This window comes from Ictidomys tridecemlineatus, chromosome 9 (genome assembly GCF_052094955.1).
Source record: "Ictidomys tridecemlineatus isolate mIctTri1 chromosome 9, mIctTri1.hap1, whole genome shotgun sequence".
In the NCBI taxonomy this organism is placed as follows: Eukaryota; Metazoa; Chordata; class Mammalia; order Rodentia; family Sciuridae; genus Ictidomys; species Ictidomys tridecemlineatus.
Genome location: NC_135485.1, coordinates 52,742,157 through 52,765,177, shown reverse-complemented (window position 1 = coordinate 52,765,177; position 23,021 = coordinate 52,742,157). Strand labels below are relative to the sequence as shown.

Below are 23,021 nucleotides of genomic sequence, written 5' to 3'. Positions count from 1 at the left end.
TTAGGAGCTGAGCAGTACCCTTAGCCTTGAGCAATGAAGGTGTGGAACTGGCTTTCGCTAGCTTACAGCTCTGGGAGTGGGTGTCACCCAGTGGGACTGGGCTAACCCAATTCCTTGCCTCATTTGGATGGAACTTTCTCAAGTATCTACTCCTCAATAAATGGGGTTTCAGGTGTGCTCACCCTCTCTTTCACTTGCCTCTCTTGCCTCCCTTGTGGGAGCTGGGGCAGAGGAGCCATCACTGAACCCCCAATAAAAAGGTATTTTCTGTGTCTCTGTGTGTTATTTAGTGCCAGCCCAATTCACCTGGAGTGACCACAGCACTGATTTAGTCGTGTGTCACAGCAAAGGAAGACCTCATTGTTTTTGTTCTTAGCAACTAGACCAATAGTGTTTTATTTACTGGGATACAGGAGTGAGTAGACAGTACAGATGCGTGTCTTCAGGAGTCCAGAGGGGAGCCATTCAGATTTTATTCCAATGATAAAATGACTTCTTTGTAATATTTCATTGAACTACAACATTGTAAGTTGTCTACTTTTTGTGTAGATTACAATTCAATAAAATATCATAAAAATAGCAATAAAGAGAATTCAACAAAGTGTCAGAATATGCAAGTCCTCTAAATAAGATCTCAGACCTTATCAAATATTATCAATAAAATACAAGTCCTTATAAATTTGACAGCAAAATTGAGTGTGAAATCCAAAAGAATATTGTATTTCAATATTTTAAATATTCCAGTCAATTTGTGTTTTAAGATCAGATTAAGAGCAACTAGGATGTTGCAAGGGATGGCAAGCAAGACATCCAAGTGACAGAGAAAAGGCACCTTAGTGGGATGCAGTGGCAGAAATGGATAAGGGAGAGGTGAAACTTGAGGAATAGAAAATACTAGTCATGAGTGGGAGGAAGGTGGACAGGAAATGAAGTCAAGCTCCTTATTTACTTTCGACCACCTCCAAGATGATCCTGCCCTTCCACTATAGGGGAAATGTGGTTTGGGCTCAGGGGAGTGTGGAGGATCACCCTGGATGACTCCTTCCTCTCCTGATATTTCCTGCACTCTCTCATGAAGAAGGTTTAAGAAAGGAAAGATCAAGATTAATTAAAATAACTTATACATTTTTTAATGAAGTAGATTTATTTCAAGAAAGTTCATTGCCCTCGTACATTTTAAATTCTAATCTTTCATGGTTATATAATAGATATTTTTTTCTTGAAAAATCCATATATATGGTCATTAATTCAGTAGTTAAGTCAACTAAAGAAGAGAAGTAAAAATATATATGACTTCATGTATAATTATAAATGGAATTTTAAGAGAGAACAATTTTTATATAGATTTTTTTGATTTCTGATTCTATATCTGTAAAATGAAAGACACCAATAATATTAGAGTTGCATTTATAGAATGTAAAAAGGATCATAAAAACAAAACTCAAGTTCTTCTGGTTTTATAATTTCAATCTTTGTTGTTGTTGTTGTTGTTGTAACTTCTGAAAATAAGCTTTTGGCAGGCAAAGGAAACTTCCCCTCCCTTCCTTTTAGATACACGAGAGTAGAGTGTATTTGCACATATTATACATACACGAAACATGCATAGGTTCCTGTCATGTTCCTGGTGTGATCAATTAGTTGCCCGGCTACCTTTTCGGGAGGTGGGGGCGGGGTAGAGATGCAGAATCAACACACTGACTCCAGGAGCTGTGTGTTGAGTGAACTGGCTGGAGACCCACTTCAGTTTATTTTTGGAATGCATACAACTGTTACAGGGTTCGAGTGGAGCATGCCTGTCAATCATACGTAAGCAAGACAATATCCATAAGCCAATAATCTTCTGGCTAATGTAACCTTACTGTGCAGAAACTGTAAATATTGATGTCATGGTGGAAAGCAATCTGGAAGGGTCTTTAGCCCTTACTGAGTCAGGGGTTTCATGCCCTGAAGCCCCTGACTCTCAGTTTCTTGGCTGGGCAGTTTGGCAATGCTAACCACAAGTGCTGAGGATGTGGTTTCACCCCATCCTGCAGGCCCTCCTGTCAGCCCTGAACCAAAGTGGACATTTCAAGCACTTCTGAGCTGCTTGGAGCTGCTAGCTGTGACTGAAAGTTATTCCAACAGAAACACAACTTATTCTAATCAGGATTCCATTCTTGTGGTCATACATAATGTGGAGTTATACTAGTTGAGTATTCATATGTCTGAATATGTCTGAATCATTATGTCTGAATCATTCTATTGTCTTTCTTCCTCCCTTCCCCATCTCTTCCCTTCATTCCCCTTTGTCTAATCCAGTGAACTTGTATTCACCTCACTCCTTGTTGTATGTTAGCATTCAGGCTTTGGTTTTGGGGGAATTGGCTTATTTAGCTTAGCATAATAGTCTCCAGATCGATTCATTTACCAGCAAAAGTCATAAATTCATTTTAAATGGCTGAGTAATATTCCATTGTGCATATATAGCACATTTTCTTTATCCATTCATCTGTTGAAAGGCACCTATTTTGGTTCCATAGCTTAGCTATTGTGAATTGAGCATCTATGAACATTGATGTGGCTGTGTCACTGTAGTATGCTGACTCTAAATCTTTTAGGAATATACCATGGAGTGGGATAATTGGGTCAAATGGTGATTCTATTCCAATTTTTCTGAAGAATCTCCTTACAACTTTCCCTAGTGGTTACACCAATTTGTAGTTTCACCAGCAATGTATGAGTGTACATTTTTCCCCACATTCTTGCCAACATTTATTGTTACTTGTATTCTTGATTTTTTTGCCATTCTGATTGGAGTGAGATGGAATCTCAGTGTAGTTTTGATTTTCATTTCTCTAATTGCTAGAGATATGGAAATTTTTTTCATATATTTGTTGGAAATTCACATTTCTTCTTTGTGAAGTATCTGTTCAGGTTCTTTGCCCATTTATTGACTGGATTATTATTACTTTTTTGGTGTTAAATTTTTTGAGTTTTATGTATATCCTGGAGATTATTTCTCTATCGGAGGTACAGTAGGCAAAGATTTTCTCTCATTCTGTAGGCTCTCTTTACATTCTTGATTGTTTCCTTTGCTATAAAAAAACTTTTTAGGTTGATACAATCCCATTTATTGGTTTTTGATTTTACTTCTTGAGCTTTATGAGTCTTGTTGAGGAAGTTGGTTCCTGAGCTAGCATGATGGAGAGTTGGGACTACATTTTCTTCTAGTAGGCACAGGTTCTCTGGTCTAATGCATAGGCCTTCGATCTATTTGGAATTTAGTTTTGTTCAGGGTAAGAGATAGGGGTTCAATTTCATTCTACTACGTGTAGATTTCCATTTTCTCCAGCACCATTTATTGAAGAGGCTATCTTTTTTCTAATATATGTTTATGGAGTCTTTAAATGAAGGAAAAGGAGAGGGGATGGGTATAGAAAAGATAGTAGAATGAATCAGACATACTTTCCTAGGTTGAGATATGAATATAATACCAGTGAAACCCTATATCAGGTATGACTACCAAAATGGGCTCCTAATTAGAATAAGTTATACTTGATGTATGTATAATATGTCAAAATACACGCTACTGCCATGTATTTCTAAAGAGAACAAATAAAAAAAAGAAAAAATATTTCTTCCTCAGAAGTCTTTATAGATTTGTCCTGGGTAATGGGCAGATAGGATAAAAACTCCTACCTTGAACTTTCTTGGATGTGAATTAACTGTTCAGGAAGACTGTGGGAGAAGAACTTTACTGAAAGGATCTGTCTACTGAGAAATCTTACACATCTAACACCACCATCCCCTCTAGCATGTTCTGTTGCATTGGATGGATCTTAGGGTATTAAACTGGTATGTTTAAAAAAATGTCATTAGTGTGAAGAATTTTCCTCTAAGGGATTGAAGATATTTATGAATTGTCCTTGGAAAGGCAATGCAGATTTTCCAAGGAATAGCTTTGGAAAATACGTCTGACCCTTTTGAACATTTTTAATGCTATTATAGTGATTTTATATTCTGATTCTTTTAAAAGTGAAATACTGAGTGTGTTTATAGGATTTTACTGCTTTGTCTGTGTTGGGTAATGATGTAACAGAAAAAGACATACTACCTACTACCTGTAGCATCCCTATCCCAAAAGTGGCAAAGTTTACCATGAAAATCTCACATTTACTTCCAAATAGTATGAGCTGTTGGGCTATAAAGCAAAAGTTATGTTGTAAAAATATGGAGGTACTAAATTAAGGAAAGCACCAGAAAATGCCTTTATTTTTTGTATTTAATTCTGGGCTTTGTGAGTGAAAACATTTGGGGCCATGTGTGATGGCCCATGCTTATAATCCCAGTGGTTCAGGAGGTTGAGGTAGGAGGATCACAAGTTTGAGGCCAGCCTTAACAACTTAGTAAGGCCCTACACAATTTAGCAAGACCTTGTAGCCGTCCCCCACCCCCCAAAAAAGAGGGCTGGAGACGTGGCTTAGTAGTTAAGTACCCCTGGGTTCAATTCTTGGTATAAAAACAAAACAAAAAACAATAACAACAACAAAAACAGAAAATTTGGGGAAATACATGTAATATTTAAATATACTTTTATTATTCATTTTTCAGATTAGTTTTTTTTTAGAGCATTTGAATTCTCCTTCGTTTTTAGTTATAGGTGTTACAAATCTGTGGAGCTAATTGAAAAGATAAAAACCATAGAGATCATAATTTATTCTATCAAAAAGTGGTTCTGATCACAAATTTTAATAATATGTTAAATAAATTCTCATGTACATAACAGAAAATTGTGAATTTTGTAAGGTTTTATTAAAGAAACTCCCTCAGAGTGAAAATGCATATAGATCATTCCAAATTGCTGCTTGCCAATATTTTTAAAATTGAGAAGTTTTTAAGACTATGTAGTTTAAATTAACAGACATTTTGACAAAATTACTTTAATAATTTTTTTCGTAAAGCCATTTTTTTGTTCAAAGAAAAGAGATTCTACTTGTATTTTGAAATAAAAATATTAAAATAAGAAAAACTAGTCAATGCATTTATAAAATCTTAAATGCAACATTCAATGTTAATTGATAATGAAATATTTATAGACTATTTCAAGAGAAATACTTTGCCTTTTCTTTTTTTAGTGGTGAGGATTGAACCTGGGCCTTGCTCATACCATGTGATCAACCACTAAACTATAGTCCCAGTGTCTCAGTTCTCGAGAGAATACTCAAAAAAAAAAAAAAAAACCCAAAAAACTTTTCTCCAAGTCAAAAAAATGATAACATTACAATTTAATATTTAATTAATGTAATTAACTTTTAAAATTAAACAATTAATTCATTTTAATATTCATTCCTTTTCCAAAAAAAATAATTTCAGAGTTTTGATTGTGTCATATAAACATAATTTGTGTCAAAGAGTTGAAACTCGGTGAAGGCATTTAATTATATATATTTACTATTTGTGTGAAAATAGCCTTCATTTTTATTTTATTTATACGTGGTGACTTATGTCATTATAAATGACTTAAAATATTTTAATATGGAGAAATGATTTTGAGCAGTTGCACTATACCAAATCTTTTATAATATAAGTGGTGGCTTATATCTATCTATGTATTTATTTATTTAGTTTGGTACCAGGGATTGAACCCAGGGGTTCTTAACCACTAAGCCACATCCCCAGCCCTTTTTTTATCTTTTATTAAGAGACAAGATCTTTGAGTTGCTTAGGGCCTGCTAATTTGGTGAAGCTGGCTTTGAACTCATAATCCTCCTGCCTCAGCCCCTGAGCTGCTGGGATTACAGACGTGTCACTGTGCCTAGCTACTTATTTCCTTTTAAATGACCTAACGATTTTAATACAGAGAAAAAATTTTGACAACAGAAAATATGCAGTGGACACTCCTACAGGAATTAGACCACCTCTGAGGTTATTTAAGTTTCAATAACAGGATCTAATTTGGTTTGGGCTCAAGATTTCTTCTACAACTTACTTCAATAAAAATACGGTAGGATTTGATGAAGGTGGCTCCAATCAGTTTCACATTATCAGTAACTGTACCCAAATCCTGTTCTGAAAATAATTTTCTGTCCCTATTTGCTGCTGTCTCTTACCTCACTGGTGGGTTCAATGAGGGTTTCAGAAAATAATATATGGTAAAATAACATCAATAATCAGATCTTTCCCCTGAGTGACTTTATCCAACTAAAATAATCTATTTGGCCTTCATTGCTCAGTCTTTTAAATAATTTTATTGTTTGGGGTGAATAAGAAGTCAACCTGTGAATTTCCAATATTCTGCAATTATTCTATTCACTTTTATGTATACTAGTAAAACAAGGAGTTCTTTCCTAAATTTATTTATTCCTGTTATGCCTCATCATATGCAGCTGATAACAGGTATCACACAGAAACAGTAAAGGTTGTATTCTACAACTTCTTCCCTGAGAGCTGCTGGCTTATCTGAGTACACACGTTGTCTGCCACCTGATACCTAAAGGACCAAATCAGGGTAGGGGATAAAATACTCTCCTTAATCTAGCCTCTACTACTTAACAACAACAACAACAAAATTCTCAGTGGATTTTAATCATTATTCATAAAGATTTATCTATTTCTCATATTATTTAAAGCTAAGAGATGATGACTAGGCACCACTAAATTCAAGGACCAATTACTTTTATTATTTGTCTTTATAGAACCCATAGGTAATTTTCTTTAGATACTTCATGAAAATTCCTAAAGTGAATGTACTTATCAGATAATCTATAATCACTTTCCCTCTCCTATAACCAAGTAGGCAGAATTCCTTATATAGTAATGACTGAACAGACCCTATTTATTTTTATTTGTATCAAATTGCACACACACACACACACATCCCTACACACAAATAAACACACCTGCAAATGCACACTACAAAGAAGAAAGAATAGAACAGAGTTACATAACTGTTACCAACCTTCTTTGCACTCTGGTTAATTGAAACTCTCGATCCTCTTACTGCATCTGAATAAACAAGGAAATAAGGATACTTGCTTTGTTTCCCAACATTTTTTTTGAAGATAGTTCCTTGGGAAATGAAATATGAAGACGTGAAATGACTGTGAGAAGTTAAACTCACTGATCACTAAAAGAACAAAACAAAAGTTATGAGAATTTGAAGAGACTAGAAATTACACCATGGGAAAGAAGATGCAGGAATTCATAGACTTACCTTGAAAAAGAAGAGTATTTATAAAGGAACACAATGGTTGGCTTAAAAATACCTGACAATTTTCTACAGTTTCATGGAAAGATGTAGTATGTTTGTTAGGTAACAAATGGGACCCATGATTCAACATGTGAGAAGAGTTTTACAATTAGGATGATAGTAAATGAAATGGTCTGAGTTGGATGAAATAACCAAACCAAACTAAACCTGTATATCTTCAAAGTGTACTATGTGATATTTACACAAGCACAGATTGTTAAGTGATGGCCACAATCAAGGTTATTGACATATCCTTCAGTGAACATAGTTGCTTTTATTCCCCCTTGTGCTGACTAAATTTAAGGTCTATGCAAAGTTCAAGTGTATGAAAATTAATGAGAGTCACCAGGCTGCGCGTTAGACTTCCAGAACTTAATCATCTTATAACAATAAGTTCATACCCTTTGGCAACATGTCCCCATTTCTCCCAGCCCCTGGATCCTTGAAATTATCCTTTTGTTTTCTGTAAAGCAATTACTTCCTGTGGTTCCTTCATCTCACAGCAGAAGGTAGTCATTGAAAGACTAAAGATGAAACAAGGAATTTAGATAAATGACTGAAGAAAACAATGGATGTAGTATGTTTTTCTATCTGTAGAAAAATGAACCTTTCCCATCTCAAGTCTTTCCTGTGTTTAGTGAGATTTGTAGAATTGCTCTGTATGGCCATGACTGTTTCTAAATTGTTTATTTTGGTTATTCTGTTTTGAGTTTTATCATTGTAAAGTGAGTGCAGTGGGCAGATACCTTGTCTTTTATCTCAATTTTCAGGAATAGGAAATGTCACATTCTGACTTGGCAGACAGTCTGAATCCTGAATTTTGTCATAGTTGACAAGAAAGTGACATTGGGGAGGAAGAGTGAAATGGAGGTATGTGAACTAGCAAGGGGAGTTGTGGAGAGACTGTCTATGTATTCACCAGTCTAGTTTTTCTCAGCTCTCTTCTGTGTTCCATTGGGATCTGCCTATTAAGTAAGGGAAGGGTGGGCAGAAACAAGGGAAGTCAGCAGCTGCAGACACCTCCAAGAGGTGAGGCTCCTTCAAGGCCTATCAAGGGAGCACAACCAGGCCAACACTGTGGTTTCAGCCCAGTAAAATTGATTTTGGACTTCTGACTCCCAGAATGGAGAGAGAATAAATTTCTGCTCTTCAAAGTCATCAACTTTGTGGTAATTTGTTGCAACCACCATAACCACAATGTTTAACTTCCTGTTAGTTGGCTTCATCTTCATCTTCCAATACAGTTTGAACTGAGTCCCCATTCTCTTGGTATGTTTTCTCATTCTGCCTCTCACTCTTTGGCAATTAATTTGTCTTTTCTGTTATACTTGGATTTCTATTCTTTAAAACGAGAATAATATTATACTTAATAAGGTCATATCATAAGGACTTAATGAGTTAATATTTGTAAGGAGCTTAGAATAGCTCCTAGCACTATAAAGTGCTGTGTGAGTTGATAATAGATTTTTTGAAAAGCTGACGAAACATTTTGGAAAGGAGGAGATGGAAAAATCATGAATTAAGGTGATCTTTTCTTTACCTTCTATTTGCAGGAAAAAGAATATGGAAACAAAAATAAAAGCCGATTTGTGTCATACTTTTAGACAGTGTTCAAAAGAAAGGCACTTAGAATATGTTTAAATTTATGACCATTATTATTTCATATTTATGAAATATGCTTTTTATATTTTAAATTGGAAAAAAGTATACCATGAATATTATTTTCAGTATGAGTTAGATCCAATGAAAAACCATCACAAATCAATGAATATGGTAAGACTGAATTTTAATATAACAGAATGAAATTGAAAAAGTTTTTTTTTTTTAGATTTCATTGATTTCTGCACCAGTCTCTGAAAGAGAAAAACAACATATTAGTTTTATATACTATATTGTCAAAACACTTGCATTTATAGCAAAGTTGTTATTCTGTGTTTATGATTATTTTAAAGAACTTTATATAACAGTCATGTAAAAATCCATGCCATAAATACACATTTAAGGGAAGATTCTCTTCTTTTTATAAATACTATGCATTCTTACCACAGTTATACATTCCTGTAACAATGTTATTCTAATAGCAATTCATTTTCAAATGCAATATTAATTCAATGTTATAATTTATTTCCTTCCATGAATATATCCATATTATACAGGATTTTTAATGTGGGTACTTTTTCATATCATCACTGTTTATTGATATTGAATGATTTCAAGCACCATTCTTTTTCTGTTTTAATAGGGAGACATTTCCAGAAAATAGTATCTTTTCTCTTTACCTATTATAAATTACATAATTAGTATGGTAAGAAATACAACAAATACTGAATATATAAAATTATTATATGTATCAATATCTTGACATAATTCACTAACCAACCTTTCATCTGTCATACCAGTAAAATAAATAAAACCAAAATAATAAACAGTAGTCAGAATTTCCAATAAAAACTGAAACTTTTTAATGGCCCTGGCAATGGCTACAACTAAGAAGCACCACTAGCAATAATAATTGCCCTCACATTTGTTTTTCAATTCCACTTGAGCCATTGATGTTGTTTCAGTAGAGTTTTTGATTTGGATGACAATCAAATAAGTCTTGTCATTTTCCTGTCTACTGAGTATTTAGAACAGTAAAATTATAACAGTTTTGGGAAAGGCTGAAGGAATGAGAACTTGAAATTAAGGTAACCAAATATCTTGCTTATTTCCTCATCAGATGACTAAGATGGAATGAATCCAGCTGAGCTTTTGGTCAGTGCCTTTCTTCCTAGGAAAATATATGTTGGGGAGTAATGTGGGGTGTATAGAGGGTGGTGGATTTGGTGGATAATGGGAAACTTCAGGTCTAAATTGTTTGATTCCTAAACAGTGGTTCTCAATGTGGGAAGACTGGTGGCTGAGTAGACATTGTACATAATGACTTGTGAGAACTTTAAGCCAACAATGCCTCTTCCTAACCACAGTTTAATTCCCTCTCTGCTTATGGAAATTTCTTCCTATTTTGACCACTGTTATTTCAAAGTATTTAAGTCAGGATCAATTTGGATCAATTTAGGAAGGAACTTTTCTAGTTTTCCCAAAGTAACCTGAGTTCTTTACATAGGACTTGAGTTCATAATTTCAGAATTCTGGGGTGGTAGACTGCTAAGCACTTCTCCATAGCCCACTTTCTCATTTTCATGTAGTAAAAATATATTCAAAAGTAGTTTCAGATGATGAGATTTGGTCTACTTAAACTATGATTTCTAAATCTCATTATCATGTTTGACTTACAGAAACAAATGCATGTTACTCATTTCTGTCGAAATTGTCATTTCTCTAAAGGAAAAAAAAAAGAGAAAGATTTTTTTATACACAGCAAAATATACTTCATTGAATAGTTCTGGCCTATATTTTCTAAATAATCATTCTAAGAAGTTGTGTCCTACTTATAAGTTTATAAACTCATCTTTTTAAAACATACTGCCACCAGAGTTGCTTTCTAAAGCAGAGAATCTGTCAAATCACTCCCCCCAATGAAGTTCCTTAATAAGTTCCTTTGGCTACAGGGTGAAGTCCAGGGCATTTAACTGTTTCAAGGTCCCTTCTGATCATGTCCTGCTTCAACTTATTCTCACTTTTTAACATGTCCCTTCTACTCTCAAATGAAGCAGGGACTATCGTTATATCCTGGGAGATGAAAAGTACTTATGTGGAAGAGGTTTATCAAATTAGCATGTTTATTGTGTGGAGCAATGGAGAATATGCCTAGCTCTTTATATTTATCTGAACTAGATGCAAAAAAACCACACATTTAATTTTATCCCTTGATGATTATCTTTAAGGACAGTTCCTATCTTCTTCTAGGAAATAAGTACTAGATATATTCATGTAGTGGTGAGTGTACTGTGTACTACTTACTGATGTATTTAAGCTTTTATTTTTTTTCCAGTCTGTTCCTGGGTTTTGAGTACCTTCTGTGCAGTTTTAAATCACATTTGCTTTTTATAAAATAACCTAATAAATATCTAACAAGATATAGGGACACAGGGCTTTTTAAACAACTGCTTTTAAAAAAGTTTAAAAATCTTTGCTTGTGGCCAAGGTAAGTAACAGAAACTATATTAACTCTCTTGCCTGAAACAAACAAGTACAATATGTACAAAAATAGGAAGAGGAAGACTCTTTCAGGATCTCAGTGGGATGGTGATTATTAAGAGACTGGAAGCAAAGGAGGTAAACCCTAGGAGGAGGAGGTATACACTAGCCGAGGAGAATTTCCAGAACTTACATATGTATTGTATATTACATGTTGAATATATGTCTGTGTGCATATATGAGAAAAATTAATGTTTTCCCTTAATATTAGGAAAAAGGGATAATATCTAGCCACTTTCATTTACCATTATAATGAATTAAGCTGACACAGTCATAAATAAGTAGTTCCGATTTGGAAGCCAAAATGTTCATCAATAGAAGAGTGGGTAAAAAAATTATGTTCTGTCTATATAATAAAATCATAATATGCAAACAAACAAACAACCCCCCCACCAAAAAAAACCAACAAACAAACCCTACTATTGGTTTACACATCTTCATGGTATTATCTAAAATAAATGAAGCCAGAAATAAAGGAATTCTTACAGTATTATTCCACCTACATAAAATTCAAACCAAATCCAAGCCAAAATGAACAAACAAAAACAAATCAAGAATGGGAGAAAGGGGAACCTAGGATTACAAAGGAATGGGCAAAATTTCTGGCTGTTCATTATCCTGGTAGTGATTTTGTGGATGTATACATGTGTCAAAACCTATCAAAGTGTACTCTTTTAGTACCCTCAGTTTGGCATATGTCAATTGTATTTCAATAAACCTTCTCTAAATGTTTGCTTATGGGGAGGTTGTGTTTCTTCTCCTACAAATCTCATGCATTCCAGTGGTGAGGTACCGGCAACCCACCTGGTCAAGAGGAGAGGGTTGAGATTCTGAGATATCAGGTTTGTCTAGAATAGGCTTATTACCACCAGGTTTGGCTGAAGCAGAATGGCCTACAGCACGTTCAGCTCCATCAGATTTGGCTGAAGCCGACTGGGTGTCAGGCATAGCTGCACCAGTAAGTTCAGTTGCAGTCGACGGGACATCAGCAGGCCGGGATGCAACATATTTAACTGCAGCAGACTGGGAGGCAGCCTGTTTGGCTGCAGACTGGACTTCAGACTGTTTGACTGCAAGAGACAGGGATGCAGCATGTTTGGCTGCAGCATGTTTGGCTGCAGCAGTCTGGGCATCTGTGACTTCACCGGGCTCAACTGAAGAAAGAGTATCTGCAGTCAACTCTGAAGAAAGTGACTCTGCAGCAGGCTCAGCTGCTACAGGCATAGATGAAACTGCCTCAGATTCAAAAGATAGACCAGATGGTTCTGCAGATGCTGCAGACATACTTAAAGGACGGGAAAAGGGAAATGCCCTAGGAGGAGAAGGAGGAGGAGGTGGAGGTGGTGGAGGAGGAGGAGGTGGAGGAGGAGGAGGAGGTGGAGGAGGATAATGGTGAGGAACCAGAGGAGCAGCAGCAGAGGGAGCCCAAGGACCAGCCGCAGCGGGAGCTTCAGGAGCGTTCATTTGAGGTGGGGAATAACTAGGGACTTGGTACACATAGGGAGAGCCAGAAGCAGACTGAACCCAAGGATATGGAGATTGCCCTGATTCAGAGTCAGCTACAGGGTATTTGGGGCCACTATTCATTCCACTATTCATTTGAGGGTAGGAAAGAGTAGGCAAACGACGAGTTGGGAAATCATCATTTGGTGAGCCATAAGGAATATCCAGAGATGGATTAAGTGGGTAGCCATAGCTACTGACATCCTAAGGAAGAAGCAAAGAAGTAAATGATAAGTAACTTTATGTTCTATCTTTTCATTACTTATGTTATGGCTGTAATATTATATAAGTAATGATTTTTTAAAAGAAGAATTCAAATTTAGTCTTTTCATAAGTTTTGAATGTAACTTATAATAATTACTTAAAAAAATTGAACAAACCCAAATTGAGGGAAAAGTATTTTGTGTTTAGACAAATAAGAGTGTTATAGACTGCAGATTATGCCAGTGTAGACCTGGGCAAAACTAAGAGATGTTTATGTATGCTACAGAGTTGATATAAGGAGGTAGGATTGGTGCTTCCAGGCCTTCTCTGCGCTACCCCATGTACTGTCCTCATTAGCCCAACGTCTCTAAAGTTGTCTCCCAAAGCCTTCATTTCTTCACCCCTTTATTGTTGTTCTAGGGACAAGGGTCCCTTTGTCCCCAAATTCAGATTTGTATCTCTGAACTCCTTTCCCCCTTCATCAAAGTGTCCATTCACATTCACTTCAAGTCAGGCTTCTCAATTTGTTATCAAGGGAGTAGGCCCATAACATGTGGATGATATACAATTGGCTTTTCATACAGAATTGTCCCTGTGGAATTTGCATTTTAAATGACTACCTTATTAACATTATTCATAAATTTATCATCACATTTCAAATGACTTCTTTTGGTAAGAACTCCATATCAGCCTCTGGTTGTTCCAGGTTTGTCTCTTACACATGTGTGAGATAGGGAGTTTCAAAGCCACAAAATTTTATAAAATTTTACATTTTAAAATTATGTTTCTTGGCCTATATTCATGAAGTTTTATTTCTTTTCATAAATTTATCAGTTTTTCCTGGGAAGGCTACTCCCAGAGTCTTTGCTTACTGTATAGCTCAATTAAAATTCAAGAAAATTTAAATTTTGATAAATATCAATTCAAAGTATGATAAACAACATTAATATTTCTTGTATACTTATGTTAGTGTTATGGAGTTATTTTTTTACATGTATTCCAAGTTTACTTGTCAATAATAGATGCAATTTATAAACAGACTCACTTTTTGTATTTGTTGGAACATACTGCTTTCTTTTTCTATACTTTTAGAAATGTAAAACTTTATTATATAATTAAATTTGACTTTTAAGTATTTATTCTAATAAACAGGCAATAAAATTAGACAGGATATCAGTATAAATAAGAAGTTATAGAATGTTTAAATATAAATATGTTTATATTTCTGTTTGTGTTTTTAAATGTGCCCATCAGAGGAAAAGAAATGAATAGGTTCCTAAATAAATTCTTTGCTTTTCAAGGAAAAATATAATAATCTGAATCACTGAACATTATTTGATAAAAAAATCCATTTTAAAGAAAAAATGAATAATGTAAGATACATTTCAGTATCCTTAGATATAAATAAATATGAATATATTTTACCTCTTCACTGGATGAGGATGAGAAAGATTTCTAAAACAAAGAAAACAATGATTGTTTTAAATTAAACAGCACCGAAAGACATTTTTTCATTAGATTTCTACTTACATTCAGAATGACTACAGCTCATGCAAGAAAAGTCTGGCTGGATACATTATGTAGTTTGTTCAACTACCTTGTGATAAATATGACAGGCATCAAAGAAACTCGGGGCAAAGCAAACATTTTATTATACCACAAAATTATTGCATTTATTTAATGCTTCTGGTCATTGAAAAGAAATAAAGAACTGCTGATAAGTATATTCAGGACATGTATATTTATATTTAGTAAATATTTTCCATCAAATCAGAAAAGATAAATATAAGTACTATTTCAATATCATTAGCAGTGATTAAATTACATTGTCAAGTAATTAGAGAATTGTTAAATATAAAACAAAGTCTATGGGCTGGGGTTGTGGGTCAGTGGTAGAGCGCTTGCCTAGCATGTGTGAGGCACTGGGTTGAATCCTCAGCATCACATAAAAATAAATAAATGAAAATAAATGTCTATCAACAACTGAAAAAAAATTAAAACAACAACACAACAACAACAAAAAAACAAAGTCTAAAGTAAAAATAGACATATTTATGTTTAAATGAAAAAGATTTACCTTATTGAAGGGAAAACGCTTCTGAAAAAAAGAAGTTTAGTAGGGTTATTTATTTGAAAATTCTGTACCCAGATTTATTTATTAATGAAGAAATTTGCAAAACCTTATAATTATTATAGTTTCTTTGAGATAGTAATCATCAGTATGAATTATTTATCATCACCATCATCATCATCATATATCAGGAAGTTTCGTTTTGGCCAGATGAATTTTAGTGTGTAATATCCTATGTGTACATAAATTTTCATCATATGAAAGATCATTCAGCTCTTATTTATCTAATTTTGCTTGTGTGTGTGTGTGTGTGTGTGTGTGTGTGTGTGTGTGTGTGTGTGTATGAAGGAGACAGAGAGAGAATAGTAAATTCATCATTTACCATTTTAAGAGTTAAAGCTTGATTCAGGTAATTTTAGGAAGTAGAACAATATTTTAAATTTGGACAAAATAATAGTAGTGTATCATTTCCTACTATATCCTAGGTCCTCTGCTAAGCACTTTACATAATTATTCAAAACAATTATTTGGGGGAAGGTGTTATTATTTTCTCAAAGAGGGTGTTCGGCACACTAACTGCTCACTGGCTAGGATTAAGAATTTGCCCTCAAATAATCTTGACTCTAGAGTTTTATCTATTTATATTACACTGCAGGTCTTTATATTCATTTGCTTTTATCCCATCAAGTATCCTGTGTGACTTGGCACAAGTACCTCTAGCAGTGGAACTTCTCTGCCAGAGAAGTCCCAATTCAGCATTCTATAATTATAAGATATAAAACTCTGCTAAAGTTGTCTACATGGGATTCTGGTTCTCTGTAGTTCTTTCCTCCTCCAGACACCTATATTACTTAACTCTTATCCTTGTGGTTGCTCTAGTTTTTGTAACTGTCATTATTTTGGTTTTTAAAATTTCCTTCGAAGACTATGATACAACAAACCACATGCTCATCAATATGTTTCTCTGCTTTTTTAATAAACAGGGCAATAATTTTATCTTTAGCATGAATCTTTTCCAATGATTATTTCATAGTTACACCATTGGTATGATTGTAAAAGTCCATTTTACTTACCTTCCTTGCAAAAGCAACGCACACGATGCAAACCCAAAGAAGCAGCTTCATTTTGATTGGCCCTATGAACAGGAAGATTATAAACTTGTTGCTTCAGAAAATATGAATATATATTATAATTATTTCTCTGATAAAGAGAAACAATCAAAAGAATACTTGGTTTCATTAGTTTGATGAGGAAGACCCTTAACAGAAATTGGGTCCTACTATTTAACTACTGTGAGTATGACCTAACAGGAATGACACTAACGCCAAAAAAATTTTTTTCCAGTAACTTTCCTTTAACAATTAAATGACTTCTAACTAACTGTCTTTAAGTAGAAGTTAAACTCAGTTACAAAGTTAACTCAGTTACAAAGTGGCATATTTTGTCATTAATTTGTCTTGGAAGGTTTAGCTGGAACTAAAATTGTTTAAAAGTCGCCATTCTGTGGGAGCTTTATTGGAATTTATTGTTATGGCTTCAATGTGAGATTGGTATCAGCTACTTGGAAAAATTTCTAGTCTGAAACTGTTTGCTAGCATGCCCTGTGGCGTTAAACTTTAGGTCTTTGATGGCCAAACCTTTTGTTTGTCTCTGAAGAGTAAAAGTAGCAGGCATATATTTAGGTGTGTATCTAGGTTGTGTTCAATTTTCTTTAGGGAACACAAAACCAATCTCTATATTAAACTGTATAGCTTCTCCCTTCTTCAAACGCATAAAATATCTCTATTTTTACAAAAAGTGTACACTGGACATAGTTGACATTATTTAGAATGTCAAAATGTGAAAAATATAAATGCTCAACAAGAGATGTTTTATTAAGAATACTAATAATGAAGAATTCTAGAATTATAATTTGAGTTCTTAAAAATTTCAGAAATGAAAAAAATCTCAGATTTTTTTGACATTTAAAAATCTTCTGACAGTGTTGCACAGCCTCTCAATTTATTTATCATCTACCTATATGTCACTTGTGACATCTAACTTTAGAACCCTCTAGAAAGAAGAAAACATTTATGTCTCATTCACATAGCAGAAGTTTTGCCTTCCCTTTTCCTCAGTATGTTTTTTTTCTCAAGTAGAGTCTAAAGAGAGAAGGGCTTACTTGACCCTATTGAACAGTTCTTCAGAAGAACATATAACTTTCTAAATAGGATAAGCCTGTTTTTCTAGTTTTTTTGCCAATGCCTAAGTCCAGCCTAAACTAGAGGCAAAAATTCCTTTGGTAAGTCTCTTCCTATGCAGTATTGAAATGGCAGTTTCATATTAGATATTCACAATACCCTGTGTTCCAACATCTCCAAACCTGAAGAGAATATAAATACATCTTGAATTTATAGGTACCTTATTAGAGTCTTACTGAGATCAAGCAGAGAATAAAAAAAAAAAAAAAAAAAAACAAAAAAAACCAACAACAAAACACAAGAGCATCTTTATATGAAAAGAGGATACCTTGTTTCCAGGGTAGGAAGGAAGGAAGTCCTAAGTCTTGATTTGAAAAATATGTCTCACTTTCTTTCTTCCAGGTATATTTATAAAATGGCCTTTAAAAACAAAAGGATTATTTTTCTATTTTATAATCAGTATAAAATATGAAAAAATAATTAAAAGCCCATTAATTTGGGTGTGAATTACTACTTCATTTGATAGAACAATTAAACAAGGGAAGTTAGTTCCATAGCATAATAGAAAGAGATAAGTATCTTAAACTTAATTCCTAAATACACTTTGCAAATATTCATTACTTGAATGTATTTTGGCATCAGTAGGAAAGGGTGATAAAAAAATTTATGCTTTATTTCATCTTATATTAAGCATATAATATAATGGAATAATAAATATATCTTCTTTAGACAATAGCTTGGCTTCCTTTCCTGTATTTGTGCTATAAACATGAATTACCTACTATGAATAAATATTAAAAATTGAAATAACTCTTATATACTTTGAATTTATTATTGACAACCTAATATACCTCATAATATGTAACAAATAAGAAATGATGATAAAACAAGAACTGGCTGGAAGTGCCCAAGTCATACATTGGAGTAATATGAAATGATTTAGCTTGATATTCTTGCATTGTAACAGTGGCTGTAGTGTTTTTCAGGGGTGAGAGTACTCCATTTTTCCAAGGGGTGGTCCACCTTTGCTCTCATGTGGACTAAAATAACACAATTTTCCACACTAATGATATCTCAGAAGAAAAAGTGTAATTATGTTCAAGCGTAAACACATTTACCTTATTATCTATTGAACTAAAACTTGTACCTGTCATTCAACAAAAATTATAAAAATACATAAAAGCAAGAAGGGAATGTTTGAAGATTAAAAAAAGCACTAGTTTGCTGGGCATGGTGGCATATATATACCTGTTAATCCTAGTCACTGAGGAGGCTGAGGCAGAAATATTGCAAGTTTGAGCTGAGCTTGAGAAACTTGCAAGACTCTGTGTCAAGATATAAATATTTTAAAATGGGGCTGGGAATGTAGTTCAGTGGTAGAATGTGTCTGAGTCAATTCCTAGTACCACCCAAAACAAACAAACAAAAGCAATAGTCAGAAGTGTTGGTTGTTAACACAGATGTTGTAACTCTCAAAAAGGGTATTAAAATAACCTTGATTAGTATATGGAAGATTCTGGTGTTAAATGTATACAAGAAAGATTACAGAGATCATTTTAGCACAGAGATGTAAAGCAAAAGAACCAGATAGAAATGCTAGAAATTAAAAAGTTCACTAACAGAGAAAATGGCTCATCATATTCAACATAGCCCAGGAAAGAATCAGAAGCTGATGATATCACAGAAATTACAACTTGAAAAACAGTATATGTTCTAATATAGTCTAATATATGTATAATTGTAATCCTAAGAGAGATGGGGTGCAGGACACGTGTGCACAAGAGAACACATAAGAAATTTTAAAGAAATAATGGCCAAGAATTTTCCTTCCTTTTTCTTCCTTTTACATACCTCTCTCTCTCTCTCTCTCCTTCTCTCTCTCTCTCTCTCTCTCTCTCTCTCTCTCTCTCTCTCTCTCTCTCTCTCTTTCTCTCTACCTCACCTTCTTCTCTCTCTCTGTTCCTTCACTCTCTGCCCTCCTTAGTTGATGAAACAATGACTGCAGGGTACTACAAAAGGCCCTGGATACAAGAGAAATGTCCTCTTGTGGATAAAAGGAATCTAGGGACAAAATTAATACAGGGTATTTGAAATTCAGATCGCCCAAATATTCCCTTCTGAAAATGAAGAAGTTGATAAGCTGCATTTAAACTTAGTTGATCCTTTTTTTTTTCAGAATGGAATCTTAAAAATGATATGAATAAATCCTAATAACATGATGAAAAACTGTGGATTATGTTAACAGTTGAAGAACACATGATATGGACATGAGTAACCTATTTTGTTAGGTGCAATCTCATACTCTGTAAATATCAGCTTTTATGACTGATGGACCAGATAGATATATACTGCCTTTTTGTAGTAATGAAAAAAGGACATTTTTCATCCACAAATGACTGCTATGCTCTGGAAAATGTCAATGGGCTTAGTTCACAAGATAAATATTCCACAAATATGTATTACTAAATATGTTGCCATAAATCTGCAACCCATGGTTGAATTTTTATAATGTGTTTTATGTTTTAATATTTTCTAAGTCTCCTTCAATCATAGGAAAAATCTTTAGCCCCCCTCATCTATACCAATGAGATAATCTTAAACCTAGGTGTCTGACAAATCCTTGATGCTTATTTACTGATGGCAAAAAAGAGCTATGTAGATGCTATCTTCCAATTTAATTTGCTATAATGAAATACATAAAATATATAGGTACAACCTGAGAATTTATCTAAATATTAGATAATGTTTTGAGTACTGGAGATTCAGTACTCAAAATTCTTATACTTATTCCTCAATTTATATTACATTCAGGAGACAATCGAACTTTGGATGGGGTAGAAATTTAGAGGTTAATCTGAATAGTTAAAAATTGATTTTAAATGATTAAAGTGGATATAATCCTATAAGAAACATGTTTAAAGTTAGATAAGTGGTGGCTGAGGTCAGGTTCCTACCTGGTTTTTATATGAGAAAGAAGAGGAATTTATGAAAAATATCTAGGAATCCATAAAAATATCAGAAAATTATAAGAACTACCAAGAAGTCAGTTTTAATTAAAAGAGCCAAATAGGATAATACCCTTGAGGAAGGGCATTTTGTTTCTGTAATTTCTCTTCTACAAGGTATAATATTAATAGCTATATTAGTAATATTAGTAGTAATTTTAATAGTGGTAAGGTTAATTTAGACATATATATATATAACATACCCTGAACAATGGAACTTGGTCAGTTTTAGGTAGTATAATCATTATCATTAGTTTTGCCAAAATGAACATCAATAAAAAGGATAGAACACAGAAGAAATTTTAAAATATTTCTAAAAAGCTATGAGCTTCAAAGACCATATATCCTTTGAAACTTGAAGTAGAGAGTTCAAGTTATATTCAGATTTAGATCAAGTTATTTACATGTCACACCAGAAGGTAGATGGATAAAGTAGAAAGGGAAGTTGTTGTCTGGTGAGATAAATGTTTGAAGCTTAAGGACAGTTAAGACAGCTAACTCTAATACCACCAAGTAGTTTTGATCAGATATCCTTAGTAACCCAGGGATAAACATAAACTTACTTTAAGATTCAGCTGCTTAGAGTGGTAGTAGACTTAAATTCAGTCTCACATGGTCAAGTGTTTTCCAGGTAAGGTTGGTTAAAAGTAGAAGGGCAGGGGAGTTATACGAACAATCAAGATAATATTTAGTCAAGGATGAAGTCCAAGGGAAGTGTGCCCTGTAGAGCGAATAGAGAGAATGTAGTACAATCAGAGTGTTAAGGGACTGAAGGTTCTATGAAGACAAAGAAGAATTCTCTTAGCTTCTCCCTGTTCTACTTCTACAAGCTATATACCATATGTCCTCCCCTCCTCAAAGGTCTTTCAGTGTTGAAGCTCTTTAAGAAAGGAAGCCAGGCTAAGAGGGTTTGGATAGAATTGGAATAGGAGAGTTAAAGGACTGGGAGATCTTATGGAGTCAAAGATAAAATCTTTAAATTTTGTCTTTTCACTGTTCAAAGGCATTACATTTAGTGTTACTTACCTATAAAACCCCACTAATACCTTCCCATCACAGCCAAATTCTTCACAAAAATTTCCAAGCTCAAATAACTCACGTTCTTATCCCTCTCTCCCTTATGAATTTTCCTACAGTTTTCCCCAACCCTCTTATCTTCTTTGGACATTTGTACCCCCTTATATTTTTTCTTTATAACTCATACATACATTTAATTGTTTGCTTTTTCTCTTTCTTATGTGGTGACACCATTAGTGGAGAGGCTGGGGCTTAAGAGGGTTATGTTCTTAATGTCTGACTCCCTACTTTAATGTGATAATGTGGAATGAGAGAGAAAGGCTTAGGAGAAGGTTTTGGATTAGTGCTGTGGCAAATTTAAGCATGAATAAATCAGAGATATGGTAAAATAACAGCTGAACAGTACTGCTAAACCAGCTGTTGTAGGAGAACATAATTTGTAATGGTCAAGATTATCAGTTAATGAGGAGTTAAACTGAAGAGCCCTAAAAGTGTACAAAGTTATTTTGATGGTAGTGAAAATTTGTTAAAAGTTCCTTGTTGAAGTTCTCATTGTATTAGCATCACAAGCCTTGTGAGTCAGTATAAGCAATGGAAATTATTATTACACACCAAAGAATACACTGAACATTTTACTTTTGGGGGAAAAGTACAGTAATGTGGTTCTATACTACAGAGTGCTGAAAACATATTAAAAAGTCATACACTCAGAACATATGAAACCATAGCACAGACCCAACATGTTCAACTTGAACTAAGAATAATAATATAAGAAATATGGAAGATATTCTGCTCAATATTTCTGTTTTATCAACAGATTTGTTCAAATATAAATCAAAAAATGAAGTAATATGGTAGAAAGGAAAACTGTAGCAGATATATTTTCTAGGCAAACCTAAAAAAAGGGCAATACTGAATTTGTATTCCGGAAGATAATGTTTATTTTTATACAGAACACATGTACACTCATTCATCCTAGTATGGTATAGTTTTTTAAGTGAATTTATTATTTAGAACTATTACTAGTTAATTTAATTTTCTGGTGCTTGAGTGGGTATTTGACACAGAGAAGGATTTTAATACCTATTTGTGTTTATGCTTAAAAGACTCAATGAGATCTATGAATTATAAAGAGACACTGTTTTCTGGTTAGACAAATCTGAACAAAATAATGAATAAAAGTTAATATATTCTTCAATGTTACATACAAAAGAACATTTCTATGCATTTATTGAATGGTATTTACATTTTAAGTCAATTTTGAAGGAATGTTTTAATTATTCTTATTTTCCAAAGAGCTTATTAGTCATACAAAATATTATTATTCTTGTATTTTAAAACTTTTTGATCTAGTTGGAATCTAGATTATAATAAAATGATTTGGAGATTATGTTTCAAGAAATAATTTTAAAAATAAAGTTTTCAAAATCCATTGTACATGGTTTGGTTTTCTCTGTTTCTTTTCTAATTTTCGGTCAATTCAGTGCTTTTTTTTTTTTTCTTATACTAGTTCTCTGGTTCATCACCTGACCTTGTGCTACCATGTCCTTCTGCTACTTCTATCTTAGCATTTAGTACACTGTATTAACCTTTCTGTGTCTCCCTCTGGAACAGGGATTAAAAACGGTTAAGTTCAGTCTATTAATTTTGTATCTCTCTAGTCACACACATCA

General features: G+C 33.7%; 1 protein-coding gene and 1 long non-coding RNA gene across 4 annotated transcripts in view; one reads left to right on the top strand and one right to left on the bottom strand.

The window, feature by feature from the left end:
- Positions 1–23,021, top strand: part of LOC110598920 (uncharacterized) — a 379,394-nt gene that overhangs the window by 322,530 nt on the left and 33,843 nt on the right. Inside the window, exon 12 of one of the 3 annotated variants that reach the window (XR_005736985.2) lies at positions 7,999–8,155. The exons of the other annotated variants lie outside the window; for them this stretch is intronic. This is a non-coding gene — a long non-coding RNA (uncharacterized LOC110598920). Of the gene's footprint in view, positions 1–7,998; positions 8,156–23,021 lie in introns of those variants that run through there. 3 annotated transcript variants of the gene reach the window in all.
- Prr27 (proline rich 27) lies at positions 11,250–17,735 on the bottom strand. Its single transcript, XM_078021378.1, has 4 exons — positions 17,655–17,735; positions 16,220–16,281; positions 15,153–15,173; positions 11,250–13,075 (listed from the first exon to the last, which is right to left on the bottom strand). The coding sequence occupies exons 2-4, from the start codon at positions 16,268–16,270 to the stop codon at positions 12,104–12,106; spliced, it is 1,044 nt and encodes a 347-aa protein (XP_077877504.1). The 5' UTR covers positions 16,271–16,281; positions 17,655–17,735; the 3' UTR covers positions 11,250–12,103.